Source organism: Xyrauchen texanus, chromosome 48 (assembly GCF_025860055.1).
Source record: "Xyrauchen texanus isolate HMW12.3.18 chromosome 48, RBS_HiC_50CHRs, whole genome shotgun sequence".
Taxonomy (NCBI): domain Eukaryota; kingdom Metazoa; phylum Chordata; class Actinopteri; order Cypriniformes; family Catostomidae; genus Xyrauchen; species Xyrauchen texanus.
In genome coordinates, this window is record NC_068323.1 from 26,198,817 (window position 1) to 26,226,690 (window position 27,874).

Genomic DNA, 27,874 nt, shown 5'->3' on the forward strand with positions numbered 1-27,874 from the left:
ATCCTTGCTATCCTACAGAAGATACCGCAAAAGTTCTTACTGTAGCTGGCTCCGAGATATTCTCAATCATGCTAAAGTAACACCTGAAAATTCATATAGCTTTGATAGGCAACATATTAAAGGAACAGTCACCCAAAAATCAAAATTCTCACATCATTTGCTCACCCTCATGTCATCCCAGATGTGTATGACTTATTTTCTTCTCCAGAACACAAATTAAGATTTTTAGATGATTATCTCTGTAGTTATATCTCTGCAGAATGGTGGCCATAAATCTGAAGGTTCAAATATCACATAAAAACATCATAGAAGTAATCCATAAGACTCCAGTGGTTTAATTGCAGTGATCTCAAGTGATCAAGTTGGTCTTGGAAGAGAACTGACCAAAATGTAGCTCCTTTTTCACTATTCATCTTGCCTTTGCAGTCTTTAGGCACGGTCATGATTTTAAGCTCGATTACACTTCCTAGTGCTTGCCACACATGCAAAGCACCAGATGGCGCTAAAGGAAGTGTAATCAAGCTTAAAATCATGATCGCCAATGAGACTGCTGTCAAGATGTATGGTGAAAAAGGAATTATATTTTGGTCTGTTCTCATCCAAAACCAATTGGATCGCTTCAGAAGAGATTGATTAAACCACTGGAGTCTTATGGATTACTTTTATGATTCCATCATGTGATATTTGGACCTTCAGAGTCCTGGACACCATTCACTTGCATTGTATTGACATACACAGCTGAAGTCTTCTTCTTAAACTCTTTGTTTGTATTCAGCAGAAGAAAGTCATACACATCTTGGATGGTACAAGTAAATGATGAGAGAATAAATGCACAAATAAATGATGAGAGAATTAAAATTTTTGGGTGAACTACCCCTTCAAGTCCTTTTTTTACCATAAGATCTTCTCCCTGCCCAGTAGGTGATATGCACAAATTATGACATTACCAAAAGAAGAAGAAGGAAGAGAAAGTGGAGATTGATAGTTAAAAGTCCTTAAATATTGATCTGATTTTTACCCACACTTACATTACATCACACAACGTGGGTAATAAACCAGAAGCGTTTTTTTACAAGTTGGAAGGATCCAATTCACTTAAATGTTTTTCACGGTCACAATGTTTTCAGATTAACAATTTTTATTGATTTTCATAAATGAACACAGAAAAATATAACATAAACACAGAATCAATCCTATCAAAACTATTACCCCTCCTAATTCCAAATCCCAACCTGACCCCAACAACATCCCAGTGGCCGTGCATTATGTAGACACACATTTTTTTATCAAATAAAAAAATACAAATAATCACCCATTCATATATTATATATACCCTCCCCATTTCTCCACGAACCTGTTGTATTTCCCCATTTTTCTAAACAACCCCTCCTCAAAGGTCACCACTCTTCCCATCTCCGACCTCCAACTCCTTAGAATGATCTGTCTGGCGATCATGACACTGGTTAAGGGTCGCCATCCAAGGTTGCCACCCTTCCCATCTCCGAGCACCACTCCTGAAAGGAGGGTGCTCCAGCCGACCTCCAACTCCTTAGAATGATCTGTCTGGTGATCATGACACTGGTTAAGACCCAACTTTTAATATGTCTATATTCAAGCCAATGACTGCCTCTTCACCCAAAATACAGAGTCTGGGGCCAAATGATACCCAAGTGCCTAATATATCGCACACTGTACTTTCAGCCAAAGCTCCTGAATCTCAACACATCCTCAAAAGACATGGGTTATATCTCTATCCTCTGATTGGCATCGCCAGCAGGTGGGTGTGTCTTTAAGACCAAGCTTATACAATCTAGAAGGGGACCAATAAAACCGATGTAAGATCTTGAATTGCATAAGGCGCACCCTTGTATCTCTAGATGCAGTGTTGAAGTTTCTCAGAATTCCAGTCCACTCCTCCAATTCCAAGTTTAAATCTTTCTCCCATAATCTCTTGAGAGTGGTTGAGGTTCCATCCCCCAAACTCTGAATCAACAGGGAGTAATACACTGATGCCTCATGACCTTTTCCAAAAGCAGTTCACGTTCACAATGTTTAGAATTTCTTTATTTATCTTGGGCACTGGAGAAAAGCAGTTACTTTGTTTATCCATTTCCCCATCCAACATGGTGGCGGGGGCGTTTGATGACATTCTCAATCTAAAGTATGTCTTCAGAAGACTTCGAATAATACACACAGATTGTATGGACTACTTTCATGATACTTTTGGGTCCTTTTTAAAGCTTTAAAGTGAGGCACAATCCAATATACTGAAATGATGGAGCTAAATATTTATTACAACATGAATAACATTATTCATGTTAAATGGTGCATTCACGTCAGAATCACTGTAATGATGAGATTGCAACTCGTAGATTCTACTTGGATCTATTCCCGTCCTCAGACCTCGCTTCTATGGCAATACTTGTAACGCCAAAATGGCTTCTTTGCTGATAACAGTAAAATGTTTATCACTCCATTAATTCATTAACTCACCTCTATATATTTTAAGAACAAAAAATAAATAAAATCCTCTAGGCATCAATGGCATAATAAAATGGCACAGAAATATGTGTTTGCTTCCTTCTACTGTTTTAGCTGCTGCCATATTGGTTCATTTTACATGATATCAAGACTGCCAAGTCAGAGCTTTCATATATTTCTGACTTTAACATTTTTAATTTCCCTATGAAGATTCTATGAATGATTTTTACTATTTGGAATCTCGTAATTAGTCTTTGATAATTCCGACATGAGGTGATTGCACTATAAAACATGAATAATAAAATATAAACTGTTAAAACGTATATGTTGAATGCACTGTTAGTCACTTTGGATAAAAAGCATCTGCCAAATGCATAAATGTAAGTGTAAATGTAACATCAAACAAGTAAAATCATGTCAATTTTATTTGTATAACGCCTTTCACAACACACATCGTTTCAAAGAAGCTTTACTAAATCACATAAACTGTTAAACAGAAGGTCACTGGTTCGAGCCTCACAGCCACCACCATTGTGTCCTTGAGCAAGGCACTTAACTCCAGGTTGCTCCGGGGGGATTGTCCCTGTAATAAATGCGCTGTAAGTCGCTTTGGATAAAAGTGTCATCCAGCCATTCAGTGACACTAATCTACTATAAACCTCATCACCACTACGTGCAAGGAGGGGACCAGAGCATATTACAGTGTCTGACATCCTTTTTGCAAATTCACACACCTCTTTAACATTATCTTAAGTGATCTCCGATTGGCGATGACGGACATCGTTAGTGCCGACATGAATAACAATTTGATATTTAGCATTAGCCAGCACTTGTACATTTTATTTGATGTCAGACGCTCTGGCACACGAAATGCAATTACAATAATGGCTGGAGTCTCTATTTCCACGTTCCTTACAATAGAATCACCAATAACAAGAGCTCTTTCAACATGATTCTCAGTGGTTGCATCACTGAGTGGGGAGAATCAATTGGAAACCCTAACAGAACTGAGCAAATATGCCACCAAGATGTCACCCAAATGCCCTGCTGCGGGGGCTCTACAGCCGGAACCAAAGTGTGTGTGTTGCTCTCTGTACTACTCGCATCCTAAACAGTATCTACTGGCTTCTCTTTCTCACTGACCACCACTAGCGTTTCGATGCGTGTCTAACTCATTACCCTTCTCCGTCAGCCTGACTAATTCCTTACATTTATCACATGTGAATCCCTCACTGCTGACAGAGGAGGCTATTGTAAACATGTGACATGCAATGCAGGAAGAAATAACATGAGCGAATGCCATGACTTACCACAAATTGTTTGTTGTTGTTGTTGTTTGTTCCTGAGCGGTGAGGGTTTGAGATTGATGTGAACCCCTCACACAATTGTTAGTAGATGTTGGTTGTTCTTGATAAGTGGTGCTTTGAGATCGATGCAATAATCTGTGTAACACCGTTAAAAAAAAGAAAAAAAAAAAGGGGTGCGTGATGAAAAACGCAGTTTAATTGCGATAAAAATAGAAAGCGCTGAGAATATTGTTCTTTATATAGCACAATACTTGTTTTTGGGAGTAAATATTCAGTACTTTTATACAGATATTTGGATCCCTATAAACCTATTAAACTCAATGACCATTTGACCTAGAGACATTAAACCACCTGTGCTATATAAAGAATACTATTCTGAGTGTTTTTCAGTTGGCTTCATGTCTCTATAGGTCACACGGTCATTGAGTTTAATGGAATTAGATTATTACAAACATTTACACCACGATATTTATTTGAAAACATATAGAGTCAATTCCACAAACAAAGCTTTGTGTCATGAAAGGGATATTTTAAGAACATTTTATATTTGTTGTGATTTCATAATATCAAATGGTTAAATAGTTTAATTGATTTATAGAGCTAATAAATGTATACAAAAAAAATCCATTCATGCATATCTAAGTTGGTTTGGCTTGAAAATGTGATTTGCACTGAGAGTTGAATGAGTATTGTCGCGAATGTCAAATATAAAACTAACTCAACCGAAGTGCGGTATCCGTGGGGCGTCCGGGACAGTTCAACTGGTCAATTATGAATCCGAATATTTCATTCAAGCCAACAAATTTCCGATGGCAATGCCCATTAAACTTAAGAATGCGCTTCAGGTGTCTTTCTCTTATAACGTAGGCCTACCCGTGTCTTAATGCCAGAGACCGCACTATATATTTATATGAAAGTCCTAATTCAAAGTAAAATGTTATTTAATTAGTCATCTCCATCTCATGCCGACTGATGTAGCATATGGTTACAGTGACGGATGTCGTTCCCACAACATGAGATCTCGAGGCCACGAGTTAATATGTCGTGGCCACGACAAAACCAAGTGAACCGAACATGTCTCCTCTCGGTCGCCGAACACCATATTTCAAGTATATTATTTTAGTGCTTGCTGCTTTTATTCCTGCCTGATGGTATCAGTGGTGCAATCATAAAAAAATATTAAAAGTTTAAAAGGTTTACGTTGGTACGCAACCAGACGTTTTTGTGACCTAATTTACACAACAAACATGGCGCTACTCGCAGAACAAATAAGCGTTCCGTTGCTATAGCAACACTGCAATTCTCGCGATACGTTTGAGTGTGAGACTGACTGCGGCGCCCTATTTCCTTTCCTCTCGCAGTGAGTGGACAAGTGAGCGAGCTGTGAGAGAAATCAAGTGTTCAACGCTCACTAACTTTAGTCACAAACACCGTTTAACTTTGACTAAAGGCGGGAAACACACCAGAACTTACTTGGTCAAGGTGGTGGTTTTGCTGGGTGTGTTTGAATTTTAAACAGTGAAAAAAGGAGTTGTGGTGGGTTTGGCGGTTATGGCAGCACCGCGACCCATTAAAGGCATCCTGAAGAACAAAACCAGCACCAAAGCCCCACCCGCAGAACCAGCCCAGGACACTTCAGAACAAGGAGTCCCTACAAACCCTGAAGACGACCAACAGTGAGTAAACAGCCCAAAAAACAGGTTCAATCAGACTGACAGGCCGGCTATAGCAGAGACCATGAGAACTGCCAACCAAACTCTGGATGATAGTGAGAGTGAGTCAAACTGGCGTCCTGTAGGTTCACTTTTATAGGAGCCCAGGGTGCTAAACTGGTTAGCTACTGACCTGACATGCCAAAATGGCAAGCCATTCTATTGTAATAAGTACAGGCCTTACTAACCGCTGTTTTGTGATCAGTAACATGAAAATTACTGGGTGTTAAATAACTGATCCATGCGTATGTTCATACTTAAGATGTTATTTAGATACAATGATATACAGCAGTATGGAGTATTGGGCTAAGTTTTCATCAAAGGAACATACTGATTTAGGCATCAATCATTAATCACTGTCCACAGCCTGTTTATTTAAAAAAAAATTAATGTCATTGATGCACTAATGGGTAGCACTTTCATTATTAACATCAGCTACATTATTATGTTTCACAGATGATTAGTTCATGCACATTCAGATGGTTAAAAATGAATATTTGAATGTACTTAAAGTATTTAGATACATGAAATTCACTGAATTTGTGAAGAACGTCTTTTAGAGCAACATCAAAATAAATAAGAAATTACATTTGTAGCATAACATATATGCCTATTTTAGTACCATTAAGACATTTTGTATTGTGAAAGTTTTCCACATGTTGACATATTATAAATTTATTTATCATATTATCATTATAATTAGGCTAAGCATTTAAAAAACGTAAAGCAAAAAAAGGCTATTTGATTTAATTATTCATAATTATAGTTAAGTCAAGTCATTTTTATTTGTAAAGCGCCTTTCACGAAAGCAGCTTTACAGAAGATCAGGCATTAACAGAAGATAAAACTGTAATATCTATAATGTCTTGGAGTCATAATTGTGCAGTTTGATAAAATACGATTGTGAATTGTGTTTAAAAATAAGTAATTAAATAATAATTATATATATAACCCCAGTGAGCAAGCCAAAGGCGACTGTGGCAAGGAACACAAAACTCCATAAGATGTTGTTTAATGCAGAAAAATAATCTTGGGAGAAACCAGACTCACTGTGGGGGCCAGCTCCCCTCTGACTAAACATCATGAATATAATGTAAATATTACTTATGTATGGTGCAAGTCATGGTTTAAAATTATTAAACTACGAAAGTGTTAAGGGACAGTATTTAAACAGAATTTGTATGAACTGTAAGATTTTAATGACTAGAGATGCACCGATCGACCGGCCAGGGACCGGAATTAGCCGATTTTCCGCATGCTCGGCCCGGACCGGTGATCGGCCGGTCAGCCTCACGTCTTACCGATTCCAAGCCGGTCTGTTTTCTTGCCAGCAGCGCAGGCAATAACGTCACAGCCGCATGTAAACATTTCATTGGCGTGGGAGATCTTCACTGTGAGTGAAGAATACATAAAGTTCGAAATGTATAATAAATGTTAGGCCAAAATAAACCGTGGGGGATCCACCACAATAACTTGTGGATCAACAAACCTAATTAGACATTTATAACACCATCACCCAGCTGAAAATGCCCATTTTAAAAAAGAAGCTAAAAAGTGAAAGCGGCTAAAGCTAGCCAGAGCTCAGAGCCAGCCACAAGTCAGCAGCCTCTCCTATCATTCCTTGGTATGAGCAACGAAAAGACCAAAGCAATTACGAGGAAACTTGTGGAATTCATGGCCCTGGATGACCAGCTGTTCTCCATAGTTGAGGACAGAGGCTTCAGAAATCTGATACATTTCCTCGATACAGAGTAGGAGGTACTTTCCGATGTCGCGTTGCCCGAGTTGTTTAATCACGTGTCATGTAACACATGCAGCCTGTTATCTGTCAACATTTGGGTACACAAATCCGGGAGAGGGGAAGGGGGGTGCTAGATGGCAGAGGCAGGCTAAATACATACAAATTGTGCCGTTGTGATTTAACGTAATTTTTCCCATCGTGTCCGATATTAAAATCAGTGCGACACACATTGCAAAAGGCGTGGGCATTGTCGATATGGCTTTGGGATATGGAATTCAATTCTTCCATCCAGCTGTTGTTAAATGTACATGTATATTTAGTTTTTTTTTCGCCAGAGCACCAGCTGCTTGCTTTAACATCCTGCGTCTACTGCCTGCGCGGATATCAACAGCGCAAATGGGTTTCGGTTGCCAGATTGAGGTCATACATGATTTGTAATGTGTATGATGTGTCGATTATGTGAGTAGGATGCGTTTCATTCAAGATCTGGCAACTGGACCTCCTTGGAATAATATATTGATTTGATTATTCATATAACGTGGTTTGGGCCATACAAATTATGGGAGTTTTTTTTGGGAGAAATAACAAAACGGGAGACTCGCGGGAAAAACGGGAGTGTTGACAGGTATGCAAGCCGTTCCCGAAGCAGTGCTCAGTTTTACAACTGATATTTGTACATCTAATGTAAGTTGAGCATATTGGACACTGTTAGATGAGTAATAAAGAGAAAAAGGTCCATTTATAAAAATTTTGGAAAATGACATCTGTTATATAAAGCAACTCATTTGCATATGGTTGGAGTTGACATCAATTCATCCTATGATGTCCATCGTAATAGACTGAAGTGATGTTTGGCTGGCACCGGCTACTATTAGTCATCATCACATAGCGACACGTAGCAGTGGAGTCCAACACGAAGCAGGAATGGAGCTGGATCCAGCCGGTTCTGGTGACCTCAGGATAGGAGTCCTGAGGTTGAGACAGGGAAACAAATAAAATGAAATTAGCATAGATGCCATTCAATTAATTGCAGAGTTAGAGATCATGATCACTGTTTCCGGCAGACCTAAATAAAGCAGCCAAAGTGTTAGTTGAAGGATAAATTAGGTGTATGCCTGGCTAAATAAATTAGTCTTTAGTCTAGACTTAAACTGAGTGAGCGTGTCTGCATCTCGAACAGTGTTAGGGAGACTATTCCATAGTTTAGGAGCCAAATATGATAAGGATCTACCTCTTTTTGTGGATTTTGATACTCTAGGAATTATTAACAGGCCCGAAATTTGTGATCGTAATGAAGGCGATGGAATATAGTGTGCCAGAAGGTAATTTAAGTACTGTGGAGCTAGACAATTCAAAGCTTTGTACATAGTTAACAGAATTTTTAAGTTAATACGAAATTTAACAGGTAGCATATATAACGATGATAAAATGGGGCTAATAGGATCATATTTCTTGGTTCTCGTCAGCACTCTGGCTGCTGCATTTTGAACCAATTGAATTTTATTTATTGATCTTGATGGACATCCTCCCAGTAATGCATTACAATAATCTAGTCTTGAGGAAATGAACACATTAATTTGTTTTTCGGTATCAGCAGGTGGAAGAATGCTGTTCTACAAACATTGGTAATTTGATTTTCAAAGGACAGATTGGTAGAAAATATAACACCTAAGTTCTTTGCTGTTGAAGATGATGTCACAGTACATCCATGGAGAGTCCAATTATATTTTAGTGGCTTATTTTTAGAGGTTTTTGGTCCAATAATTAGTACCTCTGTTTTGTCAGAATTGAGTAGATGGCATTTTCTGGCCTCCCAATCTTTTATTTCATTGATACATGGGTAGTTGACAAATGGCCAAGAAAAAGTACTTTATTTGGAAAACATAACTTTTTAAGAAAAAATACATATATTTATGGAGTATGAAAACTGTAGTTTCAGAAAAGAGTAGTGGTCACTCATTTTGTCAATGACTTCACATATTTATTTTACGTTTTCACTCATCAGTACTGTAAATGTGTCCTATGGTGTGACATTTAAAAAGTACTAAGAAATTATATTAAATAACATAAAAAAAATACTTGAGAGAATTGTTCACATTATAAAATTTTTTTTTTATTAAAGTGATATTTACTTTACATGAAAGTACTAATTTGAATAATTTTCACCATGAATAGATGAAGTTGATAAACTTTTCCCTACGAATGTCAATAAAACTTTTTCGCCAACCTTACAAAACTGTTTGAAATTGTACCCATCTAAGAGGAGATATTATTGTAACTCCCCTAATGCCAAACTTGACTCTTTTTTTAAAAGATATTTTAAAATAAGTATATTTTTCTGTTGTTTTATGTTTGTCATACCATAGGACAAAACGTCACACCAAAGGACAAAGATAGTCATTGCATAAAAAGAGTCAGAATATAGTGTTTATTGTAACAATTATAAAGGAGGACATTTGATTTTATTTTTCAGCAATATAAACTGTGCAAAACATATCACAGCAAAAGTAACTTTGATACTTATAGATCCATCAATAAGAAAACATTGATGCTTATAATATCTTTGAGAAATTCAGTAAAATGCCATTTCAAAACAATACTGTGACATTGTCAAACTGCAAAATTCATCAGTTAATGTCGTGGAATATTGCGATGAATCTCTCTAAGTTGTAAGAAAACTCTCGGAGTCTTGAGTTCCAGATGCCAAAATTGTAGTTTATTGAACACCAACAAACATGAGACCGGCCAGCTGTCCGTTCTGACTGTCTTAGTCCAAAACCTCCACTTCTATACAGTTTGTTATCTGGCATTACCTCATTTCTGTGCCCCTTTGTTATTTTTGTAACCAATGGATACTATTTGCCACCATTATCTCACAGAGCCTTTTGATATCTTTTTACTGGTAGAAACTTGGCTTTAGTCTATCTTCAAGGTCCTTAGTCTCATTATTTTGTTACAGCTGGGTGCTCTTTGTGGCCTCTGCAGCATCAACACTTTTAGTAACCTCATATGCTCTCTCCTGGGTCACACAAAGGCCAGGAAACTCATATAAGTATTTTGATATATAAGAAACATACTAGAATATTGAAAAATATACTATATATTCCCACCTCTGAGACTTAAAAAGTGTCACACTCTATTTCCCTCAAACCAGAGTGCAGTCACACAAGCTAGCCTGTCCCATTTCATCATGTAGCCAAAGTAGGCCACTCAGTCCACTATCCAATGCCATTTTTATGGGGCTGCACTCTGCAGAACTTGGGACCAAACCTCTCCATCCACACTTAACTAGGAAGGAGTAAAAGATCCCAGTCCTCTAGCTAGCGCTGTGCCTGGGGGTGGGTGACAAAAATCAACTCATTTGTAATAAGCATGTGCATGCAAATGTGAAGCCTTGCGTGATGTAGAGTACAATTGATTATCCATTGAGTAGAAGATATATATATATATATATATATGCTTTAACAAAACACTATTAAAAGTAACATAGTAATATTTATCCTTCGTTGCCAGAGGAACTCACAGACAATTCTGGTAGCCTGGAGCGCTATCTGGTGGTGTGTTGGAGCAGACAGCGGGATTTTAAACCACCAGTTGAGTCTATTTGCTCTTGCAGCCAAGCACTGAGGTGCTCGTCGCTCCTGTCTTCAAATATAGCTCTTATATGTCTTCTCTTGGCAATAACTTCACATATACATTATATGGAACCATAATCTTCAAAAATGCTACTTCTATTTGGTTAGATGCAGTGTACTAAAGATATACTTCACCAATAAGTAATGAGTAATTGGTTACATTGATAATAGGGGAATATGTCAAAAATAACAAACAAAACACCCTCTAACTCCTTTCTTGAGATGCTACCTATTTTGTTATGTAAAATGAAAGTACAATAGTCTTGCTGTCTCCCTTACTATCAAAAACATGAGAAAAGTGTTCAAAAATAAAATTCCCCTACATTGTTATTTTCTTGATTGCTTCTCAGTAAATCTCATCAAGTTCATCCAATCCTGCCCCAATGGTATATTGTCTGGTTGCTACACTTGTTTGCGTTGTCATCATTGATACGGCTACCATTTGCTTAGCCTCTGTTCTAGTCATAATTGATCTCAGAATGGGTATAATACAACATAACAATAATGCAAATAGGGTCAGTCCCATAACTACTATTATACCTATTTTCATTAGCCCCAACTTCCATGAACCAAAAAGATCATCAAACCATTGCCCAAACCGCTGATCTCTCCCTACATTAGATTTAACTTCCTTTCTCAGGTCATGCAGTTTCCTCATCGCCTGGGTAAAAGTTCCTTCTGGGGATGTATTATTTGGTATGTATGTATATACAGCAATCTAAATCTAAACCTAATCACATTATTATTAAAAAAAACATTTCATCATCTAAATGCCATATTACTGCACAATTGCCCTTAAATTGTCCTACATTCGTTTTTCCTTTAGTTTTGTTAAAGCATTCATACACCAGTTGACAATTTATTTTATATGATAATGGGCTTTCTTTTTCTCATTATCCACACATACGTCTAATTTTTTGCATTCATCTCCCCACCCTATCATCTTATACTATTTATCATATTCGGATGACCCAAGAATGCCAAACATTCTGCTGGGCAGAACACTGTTCTCCCTGTTTTACCACAATTTTTTGGCATAATACTCAGCGTAATGCTTATAATCATACTGATTTGGGACTACTACAAATTTTTTCAATGGAGTGGGTGAGCACATTACACAGTTTGTCATTTTTGCTTGCTTAGCTGTATATCTGGCCCATTTATACCAGTCATTTTGATTTTCATATTGTAATAGTTCCTCTGTTCCTGCTGACTCTATGGGTTCCATATCATTTTCTAAATTTATTGGCTTTTTCAGTCTTTGGGTGATTATTTTGACAGGTGTCTTTTGAGGCGGATTCTTCGGTTTGTTCTGCTTAGCCAAATTGCTTATCCAGATTCTTTGCTTTTCGGGTTCACCTTTGTTTAGTGATCCAGGCGTTCGCTTCTTTCTGATTTCTCGTGCTATGTTATCTAGTCTCTGCTTATTAGGGAGAATAATATTGAAGGTCTGAGATGTCAATTGTAGGAAATTCATCATACCATGGTCGTTGTGATGGTCCCTCGCCTGGGGAGTCTGGGCCTTCCTGGATTTCCTCTCCGGTAGGCCCTGTATGGGATGCAATACCTGTCCCAAATATGTTAGTAAGATCATTATCCACACTAGTACCTCCTTGAGCTTCCATTCTTTTTTCCATGTCCCACAATGCTTCATTGAATGACTGCGCTTGTTGGCCTGCTTCATGTCCTTCAGTTGCTTCTGAATCTGTTTCAGCAGGACGATCACTTTCTTCTTGTCTTTCTCCTTCACCTTCTTGGTCCTGTTCTTCTGTGACATGTACTTCCGTCTCACTTTCTATGCTTTCCTGCTCTACTGCGGCACTTCAATCCCTTTTTCTGCCGCAGTGTGCTCTTCCCCTACTTTCGCTTGTCCTTCTACTTCCTCTTCTCTTTCCTCAGATTCTGTAGCCGGTTCCTGCTGATCTTCTTCTTCCTCGGGTTCTTAGTTTTGTGCTTGCTGCTCTTCTTTGTCTGAATCTTGCCTCGTATTCATCGTTGGGAAGTCCATATTCATAGTTTCTTCGATATAGTCCGTCAAGTGCTCTGTACTTTCTTAATTCACATTCTGGAGTATTTCGTTTTAGGTCAGCTTCATTGGAAAGGCCATCCAAGATCCCCAAGGCTGATTGTAGGGAACCCACTCTGCAGTATGCTTTCTTAGAATTGTTCATCTGGTGATCCTGATCCTTCTTGGGACGTTTCTCTGGTAGGCCCCATCATTGGGGGCAACACTTGTCCCAAGTATGTCAGTAATATTAATATGGATGTTATGTCTTTCTTATTCATTGGTATTGTAGGCCGCAATTGTTTTCCACCTTCTCTCCTTCAGCGGGTCATCCTGTCCTAACTTGCTTCAATGATGGCAACAGCATGACTATTTCATTTTATATGCATAAAGAACACTGTAATCACCTCATATGGTTACATGTTTTATATTAACTAACAATCATTACTTTCTGCATTCATTTGATTAATATATTAAATGATTTTCCTTATTAGAGTCATTTGCTACACACACATTTGTTGCATCTCATTTCTAGCACTAAATAACACATGGGTCCTCTGCCTCCTCCAGGCAGGAGCCAGGCATAGCCTGACTTTGTTCCAATTAAAAACATTAGATCATCCCTTTAGTATCTATACACAACATTTTTCATGGTCATTCACAGAAAGGGTCATTCACAAAAGGCTATAATTCTCCACAGAGGAGGTAAACTACCACAGGTGTTCCTTATCTTAAAACTCCCTACTCATTCACTTATCACATACATTTCATTTCCTCCTGTTTCCCAAGGACTCTCAATGTCTGTATCACATTAATTAATTTTCCCTGCAAGCTAAGCTGTTTTTCATAGTTTCAGACTATATCAGAGTAATTCAGAGTATTAAATCAATAAAAGAATTATCAAATATATAACATATCATTGGAGGAATCAATTTCCTCCCAGTTTGGTCTTTCTGTTGCATTGGGCCATTTACATTGATCAGTACTTCATCTGGTTTTTACATAATTATTTAATCAGTGGTAACACACAATATAATATTATTCCCTCTCAAGAATTGTTGTTTCAATTATTATACCAATTGTAGCCAACCCTGCACCCTATTTCTTAATTAATTCCATTTATATTGTTACAAACAAACAAGACAAGCAATCTTAATCTTTAGTCACCACCATGTATCTTTTCCATTCCTCATTACTTTTAAAATGTACATGAGTTCAATTAAATCATAAGTAAAAGTAATATATCATCGTCCAGTCTAAATTCATTATCATACAAACATTCCCCATGTTTGTTTAATACTTCTATAAAAAGTCAAGCACTCCTTTGTCTGCAATGGTTCTCAAAACTTTACCACCAAAATCAATCTATAAATAATCCTCTACACAGGGTATAATCCCCTGATAACACAGTGACAGAATGCTTAAAATGCAGTCGGGTTCAGTGGAACTTTAAATTTTTTTTTTTTTTTTGGGCAGGTCTCTTCTAGACCTCCCCTTTTGATGCTTCTAATCTAAGAGCATTCATCCACTTCCTTAAAACCCTTTCAAACCTTCTTGGGCGGCGACGCCATTGTCAAGTCTTACCCGTCATTGGGTCGTCACCTCTTGCCACTGGTCTTGATGCTGCTCAGTCCTCAATCCTTAATAATTTGGTATCAGTAAACAGATATTTTCTTTTTCAGGGAGTATCACCAGAGAACCGACACAGCCAATGGAACATCTACAAATGCTTAAATATGGAGACAATTCAAAACATGGTTAAATTCAAAAAAGCATTATTAAAAATTCATCAATCTATTAAAATTGTCCAAAGTAAAAGTAAAATATGCTAAAATTGAACTCATTTATAGATAATTAATTTCCATTCAGATTTTATTTCTGCTACTTTAGCAAATGTTACACAAAACTATGTATCATGGTGGGGACTAACATCAGATCAGAGCCTCTCACGCTTCTAGGAAGCTTAATTTAAAAACATCACCTTAATTCAATAATGGTCTCTAGATAGTTTTTGAACCTACATTTATTCTTTCAGATGAATTTTCAACTTAATCTGTTGTTTTCAGTATAAACCCTTAACTTTAGATTGCCCTCTGAATATATAAAATCTTTAATCATTGATGAGGAGAGCTGTTTGAACTCCTTCATATCACTCTATCTAACATTATTGTCAAAGCACATCATTTTACATATAAAAATAAAATCAAACCAAAATAAAATGAAATAAAACAACTTATTGATATTTCTTCAAAATCTGCTCTTGTGTTTCTGTTTCAAGCAGACATTTATCAATTTTAGACTGAGAGTGAGGAGTGGGGCATTACACTGTTTCACAATAATACATTTAATTTATTCTTCAACAGTAAAAATAGTGATATTTATAATAACTGATTATATTAATTGCTTTCAAACTTTCTCATCTCACACCATTTAAAAACAAAAACTACTCTCATCTTACTTTCTTCTGTCCATTCAAACAACATACAAATAACCTTTCTAATCTTTAATAAAACAGAACACAATGTCTTTTTCGACATTCTCTATATAATCAATACAACTTATGTTTAGCCTTCTGTTCATGCAGAGCTTTACATTTACAACACCTATCTTATTATTAATATATTATAATCCCTTTTTTATTATTAAGTAATAATTTATTATTACTACTTTCTCCATTTCTTACACTTTCTCAGGTGAAGGAACTTCCATTCTATCTAATAAAATAATATAAATCAAGTTTTTAAACTAACAGAAAAGTAAAAGATTAAACAGAATAAAGTCTTAAAGACAAACATATCTAAAAACATATCTCTTTTCTTGTGTTTTGAAATAATTGCTCAGTAAGATACACTACGTACTTTTAATTTTTCATGACTCTTACATTATTTATTTTTATTTATTTATTTATTTTTTATCCAAATGTTTCATCATCTTTTAACAGTTATCACTATTATACCTCTAAAATGATACTTTCATGTATTAACTATGGCAAACTAAAATAGTAGTAATAGAAATAGACACTCAATCAGCACTTTGTAGTACACACTAAGCTCCTTTTTTTTTTTTTCTTTATTATGAGGGTACTCTCTGGAAAATTTGGGGGAGTAACCAATCCAATAGGTAACTCTATAACTTTGCCACATGTTTGTAATATTTACTCTTCAAATCAATAAATCAGTGGTTAGCTGCTGGATTTAAATTTAGACCCTCAGAACAATTTAGACACAGGCATTAAACCCCATTGATGGCATTCTGGAAAATCATAAAGTGATCGTATAGGACTGAAATAAACTTTTCCAGAGAAATTTTAATCCACATTATAAATGGCAAATCAATAATGATTACCAGCAGCAATGAGCTTAGGAGGATATATCAGATCAGTCACATCATTTTCAGTCTTCTTTGTGTCCTGATTTCCTCCTGCAGCATTAGTAACTTCTATAAAATCATCTTTATCAGCCATCTGCAATGGGGAGAAACTAGTTCCAGAATGAGTTAGTGAAACAACACACATAATAATAACAAATGAAACACAGAATAGACACATGAATATGAAGTTATTAACATTCATATATGAGGAAGGTATGATGTTCAATTTAATCTTAACCTTTCTCCATGGGCTTCACCCGCCCCCAAGACCAATGTTTAAATGATCCAAATCATTCTTAAATTTATTTTCCTTTAGTCTCAAATGCAGCTCCTCAGTGTACCCATGATCAACCAAGACCTATTCTGTGTATACCAAACAAAAAATAAATAAAATAAAAACAAAATATCTATCTATCTGCTATCTGTCTTTTTCTAAAGTCGGGGCCCCTTTCTGTCTGTCTGAAGACATCAAGAGAGGCCTGTTTCCCCTCAAAGTCATCCTCAATGCCCTCATCAGACAGTCCCTAACAAAAATAAAAAATCTCTGCCTATCTTTTGTTGGTTGATCAAGTTTACACCTGTAGCGTGGCCACATAAGGGGCGTTTTATATAACTTTAAATGTGTGTCATTTATATTTATTAGTTATATTGCTTTCCCCTGTTTTCTGTCATTCCCCTCAGCTGTTGTGTGTTATTCCCAGAGCTCTGTTCACGCGAGATCTTCGCGTGAATTCATCTACGTGTTTTCCTGCCACGTAAACAGGAACTAACTTTCGGTTTCTATTTAATGAACCGCCATGCCGATAAACGGGGCTCATTTGCGAGTACTCTCACTACAAACCCGTTCATTCATTAAATTGGATTACGCTGGTGACTGAACTGGGAGCGCTGAGACGCCGTTCCTCCTGGAGGTTATTCGTTTGGCTCGCAGCCAGGATTACCTTTTATCAGAGGGCATTGGTCATTCATCAATTCATCACTCCATCACTTGGTCGTGCTCACGGACTATACAAACAACCGGTGAGGCTGATCTGGACACTGTAAATAACTCTGTGCACTCTGGACTTCACTACTACATGTACATACACCTTGTGTTGTTATTGTTGTAAATATTATTATTGGTTTTGTAATACACTTGGGTTTATTGATTTTTCATCAGTGTTGGTATTTATTTTCTCTACTCCACAACCTATCATTAGAAACGGTACGGAAGATCCCATAATTAGTGTAAACTCCTCTTTAATATATTGGAGAGTGTTACATAGTGGTGGCCCGTACGGGGAACTACGTGCCGTTTCTATTTGTTGATAGTATTTTTTTGTGTGTGTTTATAAAAATGGAAGACATGACACAAGCAAATGGTGGAATAATCAATGCACATAATTATGAAATTGAGACTGACGTGCATGAGTTCAGGGGTAGCTCTGATGAAACTAAGGATGCTGATTTCACTGCGGGCCCGTTTGTTACCAGACGTAACCCGACAGATGAAATAGCATCTATTCTTAGTTCTTTGTATAACTCTGATGAAGATGCTGATGATGATGATGATGAAAAAGAAATGATGAATATAAATGTTGTACAGACAATGCAAATGGAGATTGATAAACTCAAGGGTGATTTATTGGCTCTTAATGCAAAAATACAACATAATGAACAGGAATTACAACAGTCTGTAGATAGTTCCCTTAATAGGGAAACTAGTTTCCGGGAGTCAGTGGACGCTAGTTTAGCAGACTTAGAAGATCATATTCAGAGGTCTGTAGAGAAGTTGGAGAGAGCAGTGGTTGATTGTTTCCTGCGGAGAGATGCAAGATGGGAAAATCAAATGAAAAAAATAAGATTCACCAGTACCCCATCTCGATCTCAAGTACAGACTTTTTACCCTGCCTCTTCCCCATCTACAGCTAATGTCTTAAATACTCCCGTACCAGCTACCAGACGTAAAGTCCCCCCGGTTAACAGAGACAACGTTACCTATGACGTCACTGCTGGAGCACAAGTATCTAACCTGGCTCACCCTTCATGTATGCCCAGTATGTCGTCTTTCTGTGGGAAACCCCCTATCCGTTTGGAATTTCCTTCCTTCGGTGAGGCTAGCGAGACATCCGATGTACTCCATTTCGTCGAACAGGTCGAAAATTATCTGGCCATTAGACCCCTACCTAGTGGGGAGCTCGTTGGCACCCTGAGTACAGTGCTCAAAGGACCCGCTTTAAGCTGGTGGAAGGCAGAAAAAAACAAGGTAACAGATTGGCAATCCTTCAAAGATGCTTTCATGTCTGCTTTTCTTCCAGATGATTACCTCACTGAAGTGGAGGACAAGTTAAGATCACTGGTGCAGCAACCCAATCAGCGTTTGAGAGATTTCGCCTATGATTACCGAGCCCTCTGCCTCAAATGGAAGCCAGCTATCACTGAAGAGGAGATGGTGAGCCGCATTCTTAACAACATCAATCCAAGAGTTGCGGGCTGTCTGAGAGGGACGGTGAAATCAGTGGAACAGCTGGTGAAGGTGGGATCTATGGTGGAGAAGGACTGGATGGGAGCAAAAGATTACTGGCAGAAAGTGAGCAAATTGAACAGCAAAGAGACTACAACTAAAAGACCACCTGAACGCCATACTGCTAAAAATCTAGCAGGAGTATCCATTGCTCAACCCCACCCTATGACATCTCTTCTAGTAGTGCCTGTGACGATAAAAGGACAAGAGGTGAAGGCGGTACTGGATACAGGGAGCACATACACCCTTATGCAGGAGAGCCTCTGGAGACAGTTAGGAGGGAAGCTAAACCTGACCCTTCAGCCCCTCTTCAACGGTTCATTATGGCTGATGGAAAGATGCACCAGGCGATTAACAAGAGATCAGTCTGTTATGAGTGGCATGACAAGGTATGCAGGTTGGACACCTATGTAATGAAGGATGCTCACCTGGCCTTTCCCCTTATAGCTGGTCTGGATTTCCTGAGGACCGCTGAAGCCATAGTGGACGTGGGACACTGGAGATATGGTCTAAAAATGGGCAAAGGATATGTTTATCATCCATTTCTAACTGCACTTCTAAATCCTCTACTGTCTTCACGACTAATGGGTGAAAACCTAGGCATGACTGCTGCGGTGACTCTCTATTATGCCGTACCTCCAACCTGGAATCCAGCCACATACGACTTACCCACACAAATTGTTCCCAGCTGGGACTCCGACAATCAGGATGAATTGAAAAAGCTGATGGAAAATTGGCCTCATACCACCTCTCAAGTCCTGGGAAAAACATCTGTGGAACAGCACAAAATTACACTGTCCGATGAAATGCCCATGAGATCCAGAGCTTATAGGATCTCACCATTCAAAAAAAAGATTATTGATGCACAAGTGGAACAAATGCTACGGGACCATATCATCGAGCCTTCTTTCTCTCCCTGGTCATCACCTGTAGTCCTGGTCCCCAAACCTGATGGTTCCTACTGGTTCTGTGTGGACTATAGGAGACTGAATAGTAAGACCGTACCTGACGCTTATCCAATGCCAATCATTCATGACATCTTAGAATCCATGGAAGGCGCCTCCTGGTTCAGCACATTGGATTTGCAGTCAGGGTACTGGCAGGTTGAAATGGAGGAAAGTAGCAAAGCCAAAACAGCCTTCATCACCTCCCAAGGACTATTCCAATTCTGCTCCATGCCATATGGATTACGGAATGCCGCTGCCACCTTCCAGAGGCTGATGGAGAGGGTCCTAGCAGAGTTGAGAGGGATGTTTTGCTTAGTCTACATTGATGACATCATAATCTATTCAAGGTCTTTATCAGAACATGTCCAACACCTGAACACCATTCTACAGAGACTAAACCAAGCTTCACTTACACTAAATATGAAGAAGTGTCACTTCTTTAAGAAGCAGCTGAAGTTCCTGGGACATATAGTCTCAGAGAAAGGAGTGGAGGTCGACCCTGAAAAGACCCGAGCGGTTGCTGACTATCCTCCTCCCAAAGACATTAAAGCCCTCCAACGCTTCTTGGGATTAGCCGGGTGGTACCACAAGTTCATTCCCCATTTTGCCGACATCACAGCTCCCTTAAACAATCTAAAAAAGAAAGGAGTTAAGTGGGATTGGACACCTGAGTGCCAAACCAGCCTTGAAAACATCAAACAGCTGTTACAAGACCCACCTGTATTGATGCAGCCTGACCTCAATCAACCCTTCCAGGTTCATACAGACGCCAGTGATGTGGGCTTAGGAGCCATCATTACCCAGCACACTCCAGAGGGGGAACGGGTAATAGCTTACGCATCACCTAACATTGCGTGGACCTGAACTGAATTATTCTACGGCTGAAAAAGAGTGTCTGGCGGTGGTCTGGGCAGTGGAAAAGTGGAAACATTACCTGGAAGGAAGACACTTTGACATCTATAGTGACCATGCTGCCTTAACTTGGGCCTTCAACAGTCCTAAAACCTCCTCTCGGCTGACCCGGTGGACTCTTCGGTTGCAGCAATTCATCTTCCAAGTACATCATAGAAGAGGATGTCTGAACCTGGGACCAGATGCCTTGTCACGAGTCTGTGAAGCTCCTGAAAGTGAAGGTGTGCCCTGTCTAGCCATAATAAAACCAAAATGTGCCTCTGACATACCCCACACGTTACAGGAAATCTCACAAGCACAAAGTCATGACAATACGGTGTCTCTCCTCCAACTGGCCCAAAAAAACAGAAAGGTTCAGGAAAACCAAATTACCTTTGAGGTCCACCAGGGGGTGCTATATCGCCGAGTTCCTGTCAAGAACAATGGAAATAAATTCCAGCTGGTTGTTCCTCAGGCATTAATTCCTGGTTTCTTGCACTACGTACATGATAACCCACTGGGAGGACATCTGGGATGACTAAAAACTCTGCCGAGGCTCCTGGAGGTGGCGTGGTGGCCTACTGTCCGTAAGGATGTCTGGCAGTATGTAAAAGGATGCGATACATGTCAAAAATATAAACATGACAATACAAAACCCAGCGGTTTTCTACAGCATACTCAAGTGACAGAACCAGGTCACACTTGGGGAATGGATTTCATGGGACCTTTCCCGACCAGTAAGAAACGAAACGCTTACTTACTGGTGTTTGTGGATTATTACACCAAATGGGTAGAGATGTTCCCCCTTTGAGATAGTAAGACCCCTAAGATCGTAAAAATTCTAAGGGAAGAAATCTTCACCCGTTGGGGGGTGCCAAAGTACCTCATTTCCGACCGGGGAGCCCAATTCACCTCCAATGTGCTCGCAGAGCTATGCAGGTCCTGGGGAAGCATCCAAAAGCTCACTACCAGTTATCATCCTCAAACAAACCTCACTGAAAGAATAAACAGGACAGTAAAAACAATGATTGCGTCATATGTGGGACAACATCATGATAGATGGGACCAGTGGTTGCCTGAATTAAGGTTTGCTATTAACACAGCACATCAAGAAACTACAGGTAGAGCACCTGCTGAATTAATGATGGGCAGACTCCTACACGGTCCACTAGAGAGGTTGATCCTCAAAAACCCCACTCCTGACCAGACCTCGTATAACCTAATTGATAGACAGAACACCATGGCAGAGGAGGTAAGGCTTCGAGTAGGAGTGCAACAATCTAGACAAGCTAGATACTACAATGCCCGACGGAAAGATGCGCAGTTCCAGCCGGGAGATCTAGTCTGGGTTAGAACTCACCCTCTCTCGTCTGCCTCCAATAAATACTCTGCTAAGCTAGTGCCCAAATGGGAGGGACCAGCTGAAATAATAAAAAAAATGGGGCCAATAAATTACACCATTCGCTGGGGAGACCCATGTAAAACAGACAATAAAAATGTGGTTAATCTGAAACGCTGGTACGGACGATCTCCTCCTATGCCGATGGCTGGGGGGGGATCTATGTAGCGTGGCCACATAAGGGGCGTTTTATATAACTTTAAATGTGTGTCATTTATATTTATTAGTTATATTGCTTTCCCCTGTTTTCTGTCATTCCCCTCAGCTGTTGTGTGTTATTCCCAGAGCTCTGTACACGCGAGATCTTCACGTGAATTCATCTACGTGTTTTCCTGCCACGTAAACAGGAACTAACTTTCGGTTTCTATTTAATGAACCGCCATGCCGATACACGGGGCTCATTTGCGAGTACTCTCACTACAAACCCGTTCATTCATTAAATTGGATTACGCTGGTGACTGACCTGGGAGCGCTGAGACGCCGTTCCTCCTGGAGGTTATTCGTTTGGCTCGCAGCCAGGATTACCTTTTATCAGAGGGCATTGGTCATTCATCAATTCATCACTCCATCACTTGGTCGTGCTCACGGACTATACAAACAACCGGTGAGGCTGATCTGGACACTGTAAATAACTCTGTGCACTCTGGACTTCACTACTACATGTACATACACCTTGTGTTGTTATTGTTGTAAATATTATTATTGGTTTTGTAATACACTTGGGTTTATTGATTTTTCATCAGTGTTGGTATTTATTTTCTCTACTCCACAACCTATCATTAGAAACGGTACGGAAGATCCCATAATTAGTGTAAACTCCTCTTTAATATATTGGAGAGTGTTACACACTGACAACGCCGCACTCACATTTAAATTGTTCTCCAGACATTTTTTAAATCATAGAAAAATCAAAAACAACTTTCTAGTGTTTAATTTAATAATGTTAAAATAGTATTCTCTCATAAACTGGACCAGACAGAACATAAAACAGACACATGAATGTGAAGTTTTCACATTTAAGGTTTAACTTAATAAGATACAAAATATAATTTTCTTATTATTTATTTTATCATCATATCATTGGCCCTCTTTTGCCATTTGCTTGAATATAACAACACTTATCTTATATACAACCTTGGTTTAAAATCCAATAACTTATTTGACTTTAGTTTAACGCAATACACTCGACTCAAAGCTTTGTTGTTTGTCCAGATAATGTGATTTCCCAAATACAATTCAATCACTTTAACGTGATCACTTTTTTATAATCGAAATATTCTTACTCGTCACTTTGATATAAAAGGAGTTATGATCTGACACATGTCCATTCAACAGCTGCTCCCTCTCAGTTTAGTTAATCTTATATCAGGCTTCATTCATGGGATGAAAAGAACAGCCCAATAATAAACATTGTCCAGTCCGCTAAGAGTTAACTTTTTGATTTCATGCACATTTTTGTTTTACAGCTATTTGTTTGTTTATACTGTATTATATTTATCCTTACACAAACACACACACACACACACACACACACTTACACAGACATACACATATATTTTTTATCATTGGTTTTCATTCTACAATCATAATATTTATTAAGTGCCCTCTTTGTTTTTAATCATCAGATCACTTCTGCCTCTTATATTGATGAAAATAGTCTAAATAGATTTTCTTTTATGTATATTTCATACATACTCCTCATTAGTTATGCAGCAAAGGATCAACCTCTCTATCTGGATGGATATTTATAGGGCTCATATAACATACACTTCCATACACAATCACACTTCAGTCATACTTCCCATACTTTCAAACACAGATACTCTCACAAACACAGAAACTTTCACACTTTTTACAAACACAAGGCCTTTATAAACACAGAGCTCTCAAAAAATATTAAAACAAACCTATTACTTCTGCCCCTCCTTTTGCTCTCCTCTTTTTATCCCTCTCTCTCCTTTATTTCCATAAAAACACTCATTATTTACAGTGGTTGATTGCTATATCTGTTACTTCTTTTTATATTAAAACTCATGTACTTCCACCCACAGAGGTCACATCCATTTTGGGTCTCTGTTCAAGACAATTTCTACATTGGTGCTAATTCTCCTTTACTCTCTCTATTAAAAATCACCTTAACATTTTTGACTGTATTTAATTTGTTCATAACTCCAGAAATGATCACTAATTCCCTGTGTTTCTATTATTAATCTTTTTAATTCGATTTCTTTTCTCCTCTCATTTAGTCTCCTCTCAAATTCAGTAACATCTTATTTCCACATTATGATTTCTGCTTCAGGAGGAAAACTGAGACAAGGAAAAAAAGGTTTCTCTGTGCCTGCTCAAAGCCCTCCCTTTACAGCTCCCTATTCTCACTCTAGCAGCCCCTCCCTTCTCTCTTTCCCAGCACTCAGTCTCCAGCATACTGTAAGAGAGAGAGAATGAAAAAATCAACAACTGTGCTCATTTATCCGAGTCTTATCAACTATACTTCTGGATAACATCCAACTAAATAAACAAAATATTTATTACTACTAATACTTATTTATATATTTATTATACTTATTTTTATTTCTTATCTCTTCCCCTTATATTTATTTATTATCTTTTATTTCTTTCTTTTTACTCTTTTTGTTATCCTCTTTATTTTCTTAACTTATATTTTCTCTTATTCTTTTATTTTATTATTTGCTTATGTTCCTTGTTTTATTGCTTATATGGTTTCACTTTATTTCTTCTCAAAACCAACTATTTGTTTATTCATGCTTTATGTTTGTTAATATAATCTTATTTTGTGATTTACAAAACTTTTCTGAAAACATGGTTATACCTCACATACTACTTATACATACATCTTGGGTACAAAGTCTAAACTGGATAACATGATTATACATTACTTATTTCTTATACATACAGCATGGTCACAAGTGTTTAAACTAATGCATTCATTTTTCTAATTATTTGCTTTATCATGCATTATACTTTCATTTTTGATTACATATTTATTTCAACATGAGCAATACATTGCTTTCACGTAAGTAATGCATCATTATCTATGTCTATATTAGCAATACACACTTAAGTTTTGCATTCTGCCCTCTTAAAACAACGTTTCCCAATAATGTGCCACTTCAGATTTCAAGTAAGGAATATTCGCCTCCTTGACTGACACTTTCAAATGTCCCCTGTATATATCTATCTCATCTCTATGGCCTGTTTTACAGAGTGTAGTTATGTGATCCACAAATAATTTAGGATCTATGTTCCTAACCGCAACATCCAACCAGTTAACAAATGGCCACTCCTGTTCTATTTCTCCTAAATTCACCACTTCAGTTAAGGTTCTCATTAACTCCTTCTTTTTTGCAGTTAATTTTCTCTTCTGCCCTGCGTAATCTATGTACTCTGATTCTTTCCAAAAATGATCGCTGATTCCCTTTAACTCTATCAGCGCTCTTTCCAATTCTCTCTCCCACTCTTTAGATCTGCATTGATCTCCAACGTTACAAAACTCACTTGTCTCTGCATTTTTCTCTAGTCTTGTTCACTGTAATGGAAAACTTTTTGCCTTTTCTTTATCTTTTTCCCAATTATTCTATTTTTTGTCTTCTGAATCTCCCCTTCCCCTCACTCACAGAGCTGTCCGTTCAGCTGACCAGTGAGCGAGAGCAAGGCAGGGAGATATCAGAGAAGCCGGTGCCATTTTGCGTCTTTATACTTTTTCAACAATTGTTTTATTCAATTCACCGTTTCAATTAGTTTTCCACTTTTGCTCTCATTTAGCATTTCCTGCTTAGTGCACCTGATTCTCTGTATTATTCTGCCTTTGCACACAATACATCATCAACATTGCAATCATGCATTTGAATAAACACAAGAACAGCGCAATTAAAGCACACATGCACCAACAACATAGTTAGTCATGCACATTATTCATTATCTCAAACATGCACACATAGTTCAACAATTCCCGTTTTCTGCACAGTCCGGGTTCCGTCAAACACTGCAATAAATAACTTAATCTAACACCTGGAGGAATTTTGCGCGAATTTTCACTTCTCCACCCGTGTTAGGATTTTCACCTGTACAGGATTTTCAGCCACTCTTCTGGCAAAACCTTGAATAAATGCACCTAACCGGGAATTTTCACGTGCGTCGCTTCTCGACTCACCCCCAGGCTTTTTCTACCTTCTTCAAATAAACTTTCTTAAACTCTCTTTAAACAATCCCACCCCCCTATTTTTGAAATCTGGAACTCGCCTCTATTTTAGCCAATTAGTTCAAATTATTCTATGTCCGGACTGGCAAAAGTCTTAGGAAGCCACTTACCGGGACTCGCTACCACAGATCACACAAAAACACCTTAAGCAAAGATGCTTACCTCAGTTTCTGGCGCCGGTGTTTCTGTGCGATTCGTGCAAGCCGTCCCACCAGCGACCTCTGCCCCTTGACCTCAATGCCAGCCCCACGAGTTGGGTGCCAAAGATATGTCGTGGAATATCGCGATGAATCTCTCTAAGTTGTAAGAAAACTCTCAGAGTCTTGAGTTCCAGATGCCAAAGTTGTAGTTTATTGAACACCAACAAACATGAGACCGGCCAGCTGTCCGTTCTGACTGTCTTAGTCCAAAACCTCCTCTTCTATACAGTTTGTTATCTGGCATTACCTCATTTCTGTGCCCCTTTGTTATTTTTGTAACCAATGGATACTATTTGCCACCATTATCTCACAGAGCCTTTTGATATCTTTTTACTGGTAGAAACTTGGCTTTAGTCTATCTTCAAGGTCCTTAGTCTCATTATTTTGTTACAGCTGGGTGCTCTTTGTGGCCTCTGCAGCATCAACACTTTTAGTAACCTCATATGCTCTCTCCTGGGTCACACAAAGGCCAGGAAGCTCATATAAGTATTTTGATATATAAGAAACATACTAGAATATTGAAAAATATACTATATTAACAGTAACAGTGACATGAAAATAAAATCGCTAAAAACATTGCATAACATTCATGAACTCCATTCCATCTAAAACATAGTTTGTCTCTTCCTTCCTAGTGCTTTAATGTTGAATGTATCTAATTCCCCAAGAGCCTTCTTTTCATGATATCTGTTTGAAATAATGATAGAATATAGATGAATGGATCAACAGAGAAATTAATGTAATGTATACTTAATTATGAATAGAGGTCGAACGATTAATCGGCCGGCCGATTAATCGGACGATTTTTTGCATTTTTTACATAATCGGCATCGGCCAATATCCACGCATATCAAGCCGATTATTAGGCAGGCGCATCTGTGGGCAGCCTAGTGTTGTTGTGGAACACGTGTTCGACGCACGCTGCCCCAGAGTCATTTTCCAGCAGAGTGAGCAGACCTCATCCAGTGCCTAAGGAAGGAGCTAAGTTCCTTGGAGAAAACAGTAAGGGTTAAATTTGTATAACTTCTTTAGATTTAATTAAAAACTTTTGATATGTTACTGCCAACTTCAAGAAAAAACGTGACAAACGCGATAGTTGACATGACGTTCGGCTACTTTGGATATTGATAGCGTAGTTGAAGTTGCATTATCACAGCAGAAGGGTTGCTATCATGTCACAATAAGGAAGCAAGTATTTTGCAATTACAGACAGTGAATCTGAGACTTTTATTTGTTCTGTTTGTGTGTCTTGTATTTGAGAGGGTTGTCACTCAATGCAGATAAATAAGTAATACAAATATACCAACGCAGTATAGGCTATTGAAGGACTGGCTTTGGTAAGCTCGGACGTTATCGGTTCTGCTGTCGGTACTGGAGAAATTAAGAAAATACATTCTTTATTGCTATAAAAAGAAAGTTATTTTATCTCGCCAGCCATTTCTATGTATAATAATATGAAACCATT

At 38.2% G+C, this 27,874-nt stretch overlaps 1 protein-coding gene across 1 annotated transcript in view; it reads left to right on the forward strand.

The window, feature by feature from the left end:
* The first annotated feature begins 5,157 nt into the window (after nt 1-5,157).
* Nucleotides 5,158-27,874, forward strand: part of LOC127639603 (protein phosphatase inhibitor 2-like) — a 59,319-nt gene continuing 36,602 nt past the window's right edge. The window contains exon 1 of the mRNA XM_052121714.1: nt 5,158-5,464. Coding sequence (XP_051977674.1) covers nt 5,340-5,464 — 125 coding nt within the window. The 5' untranslated portion in view covers nt 5,158-5,339. The remainder of the gene's footprint in view (nt 5,465-27,874) is intronic.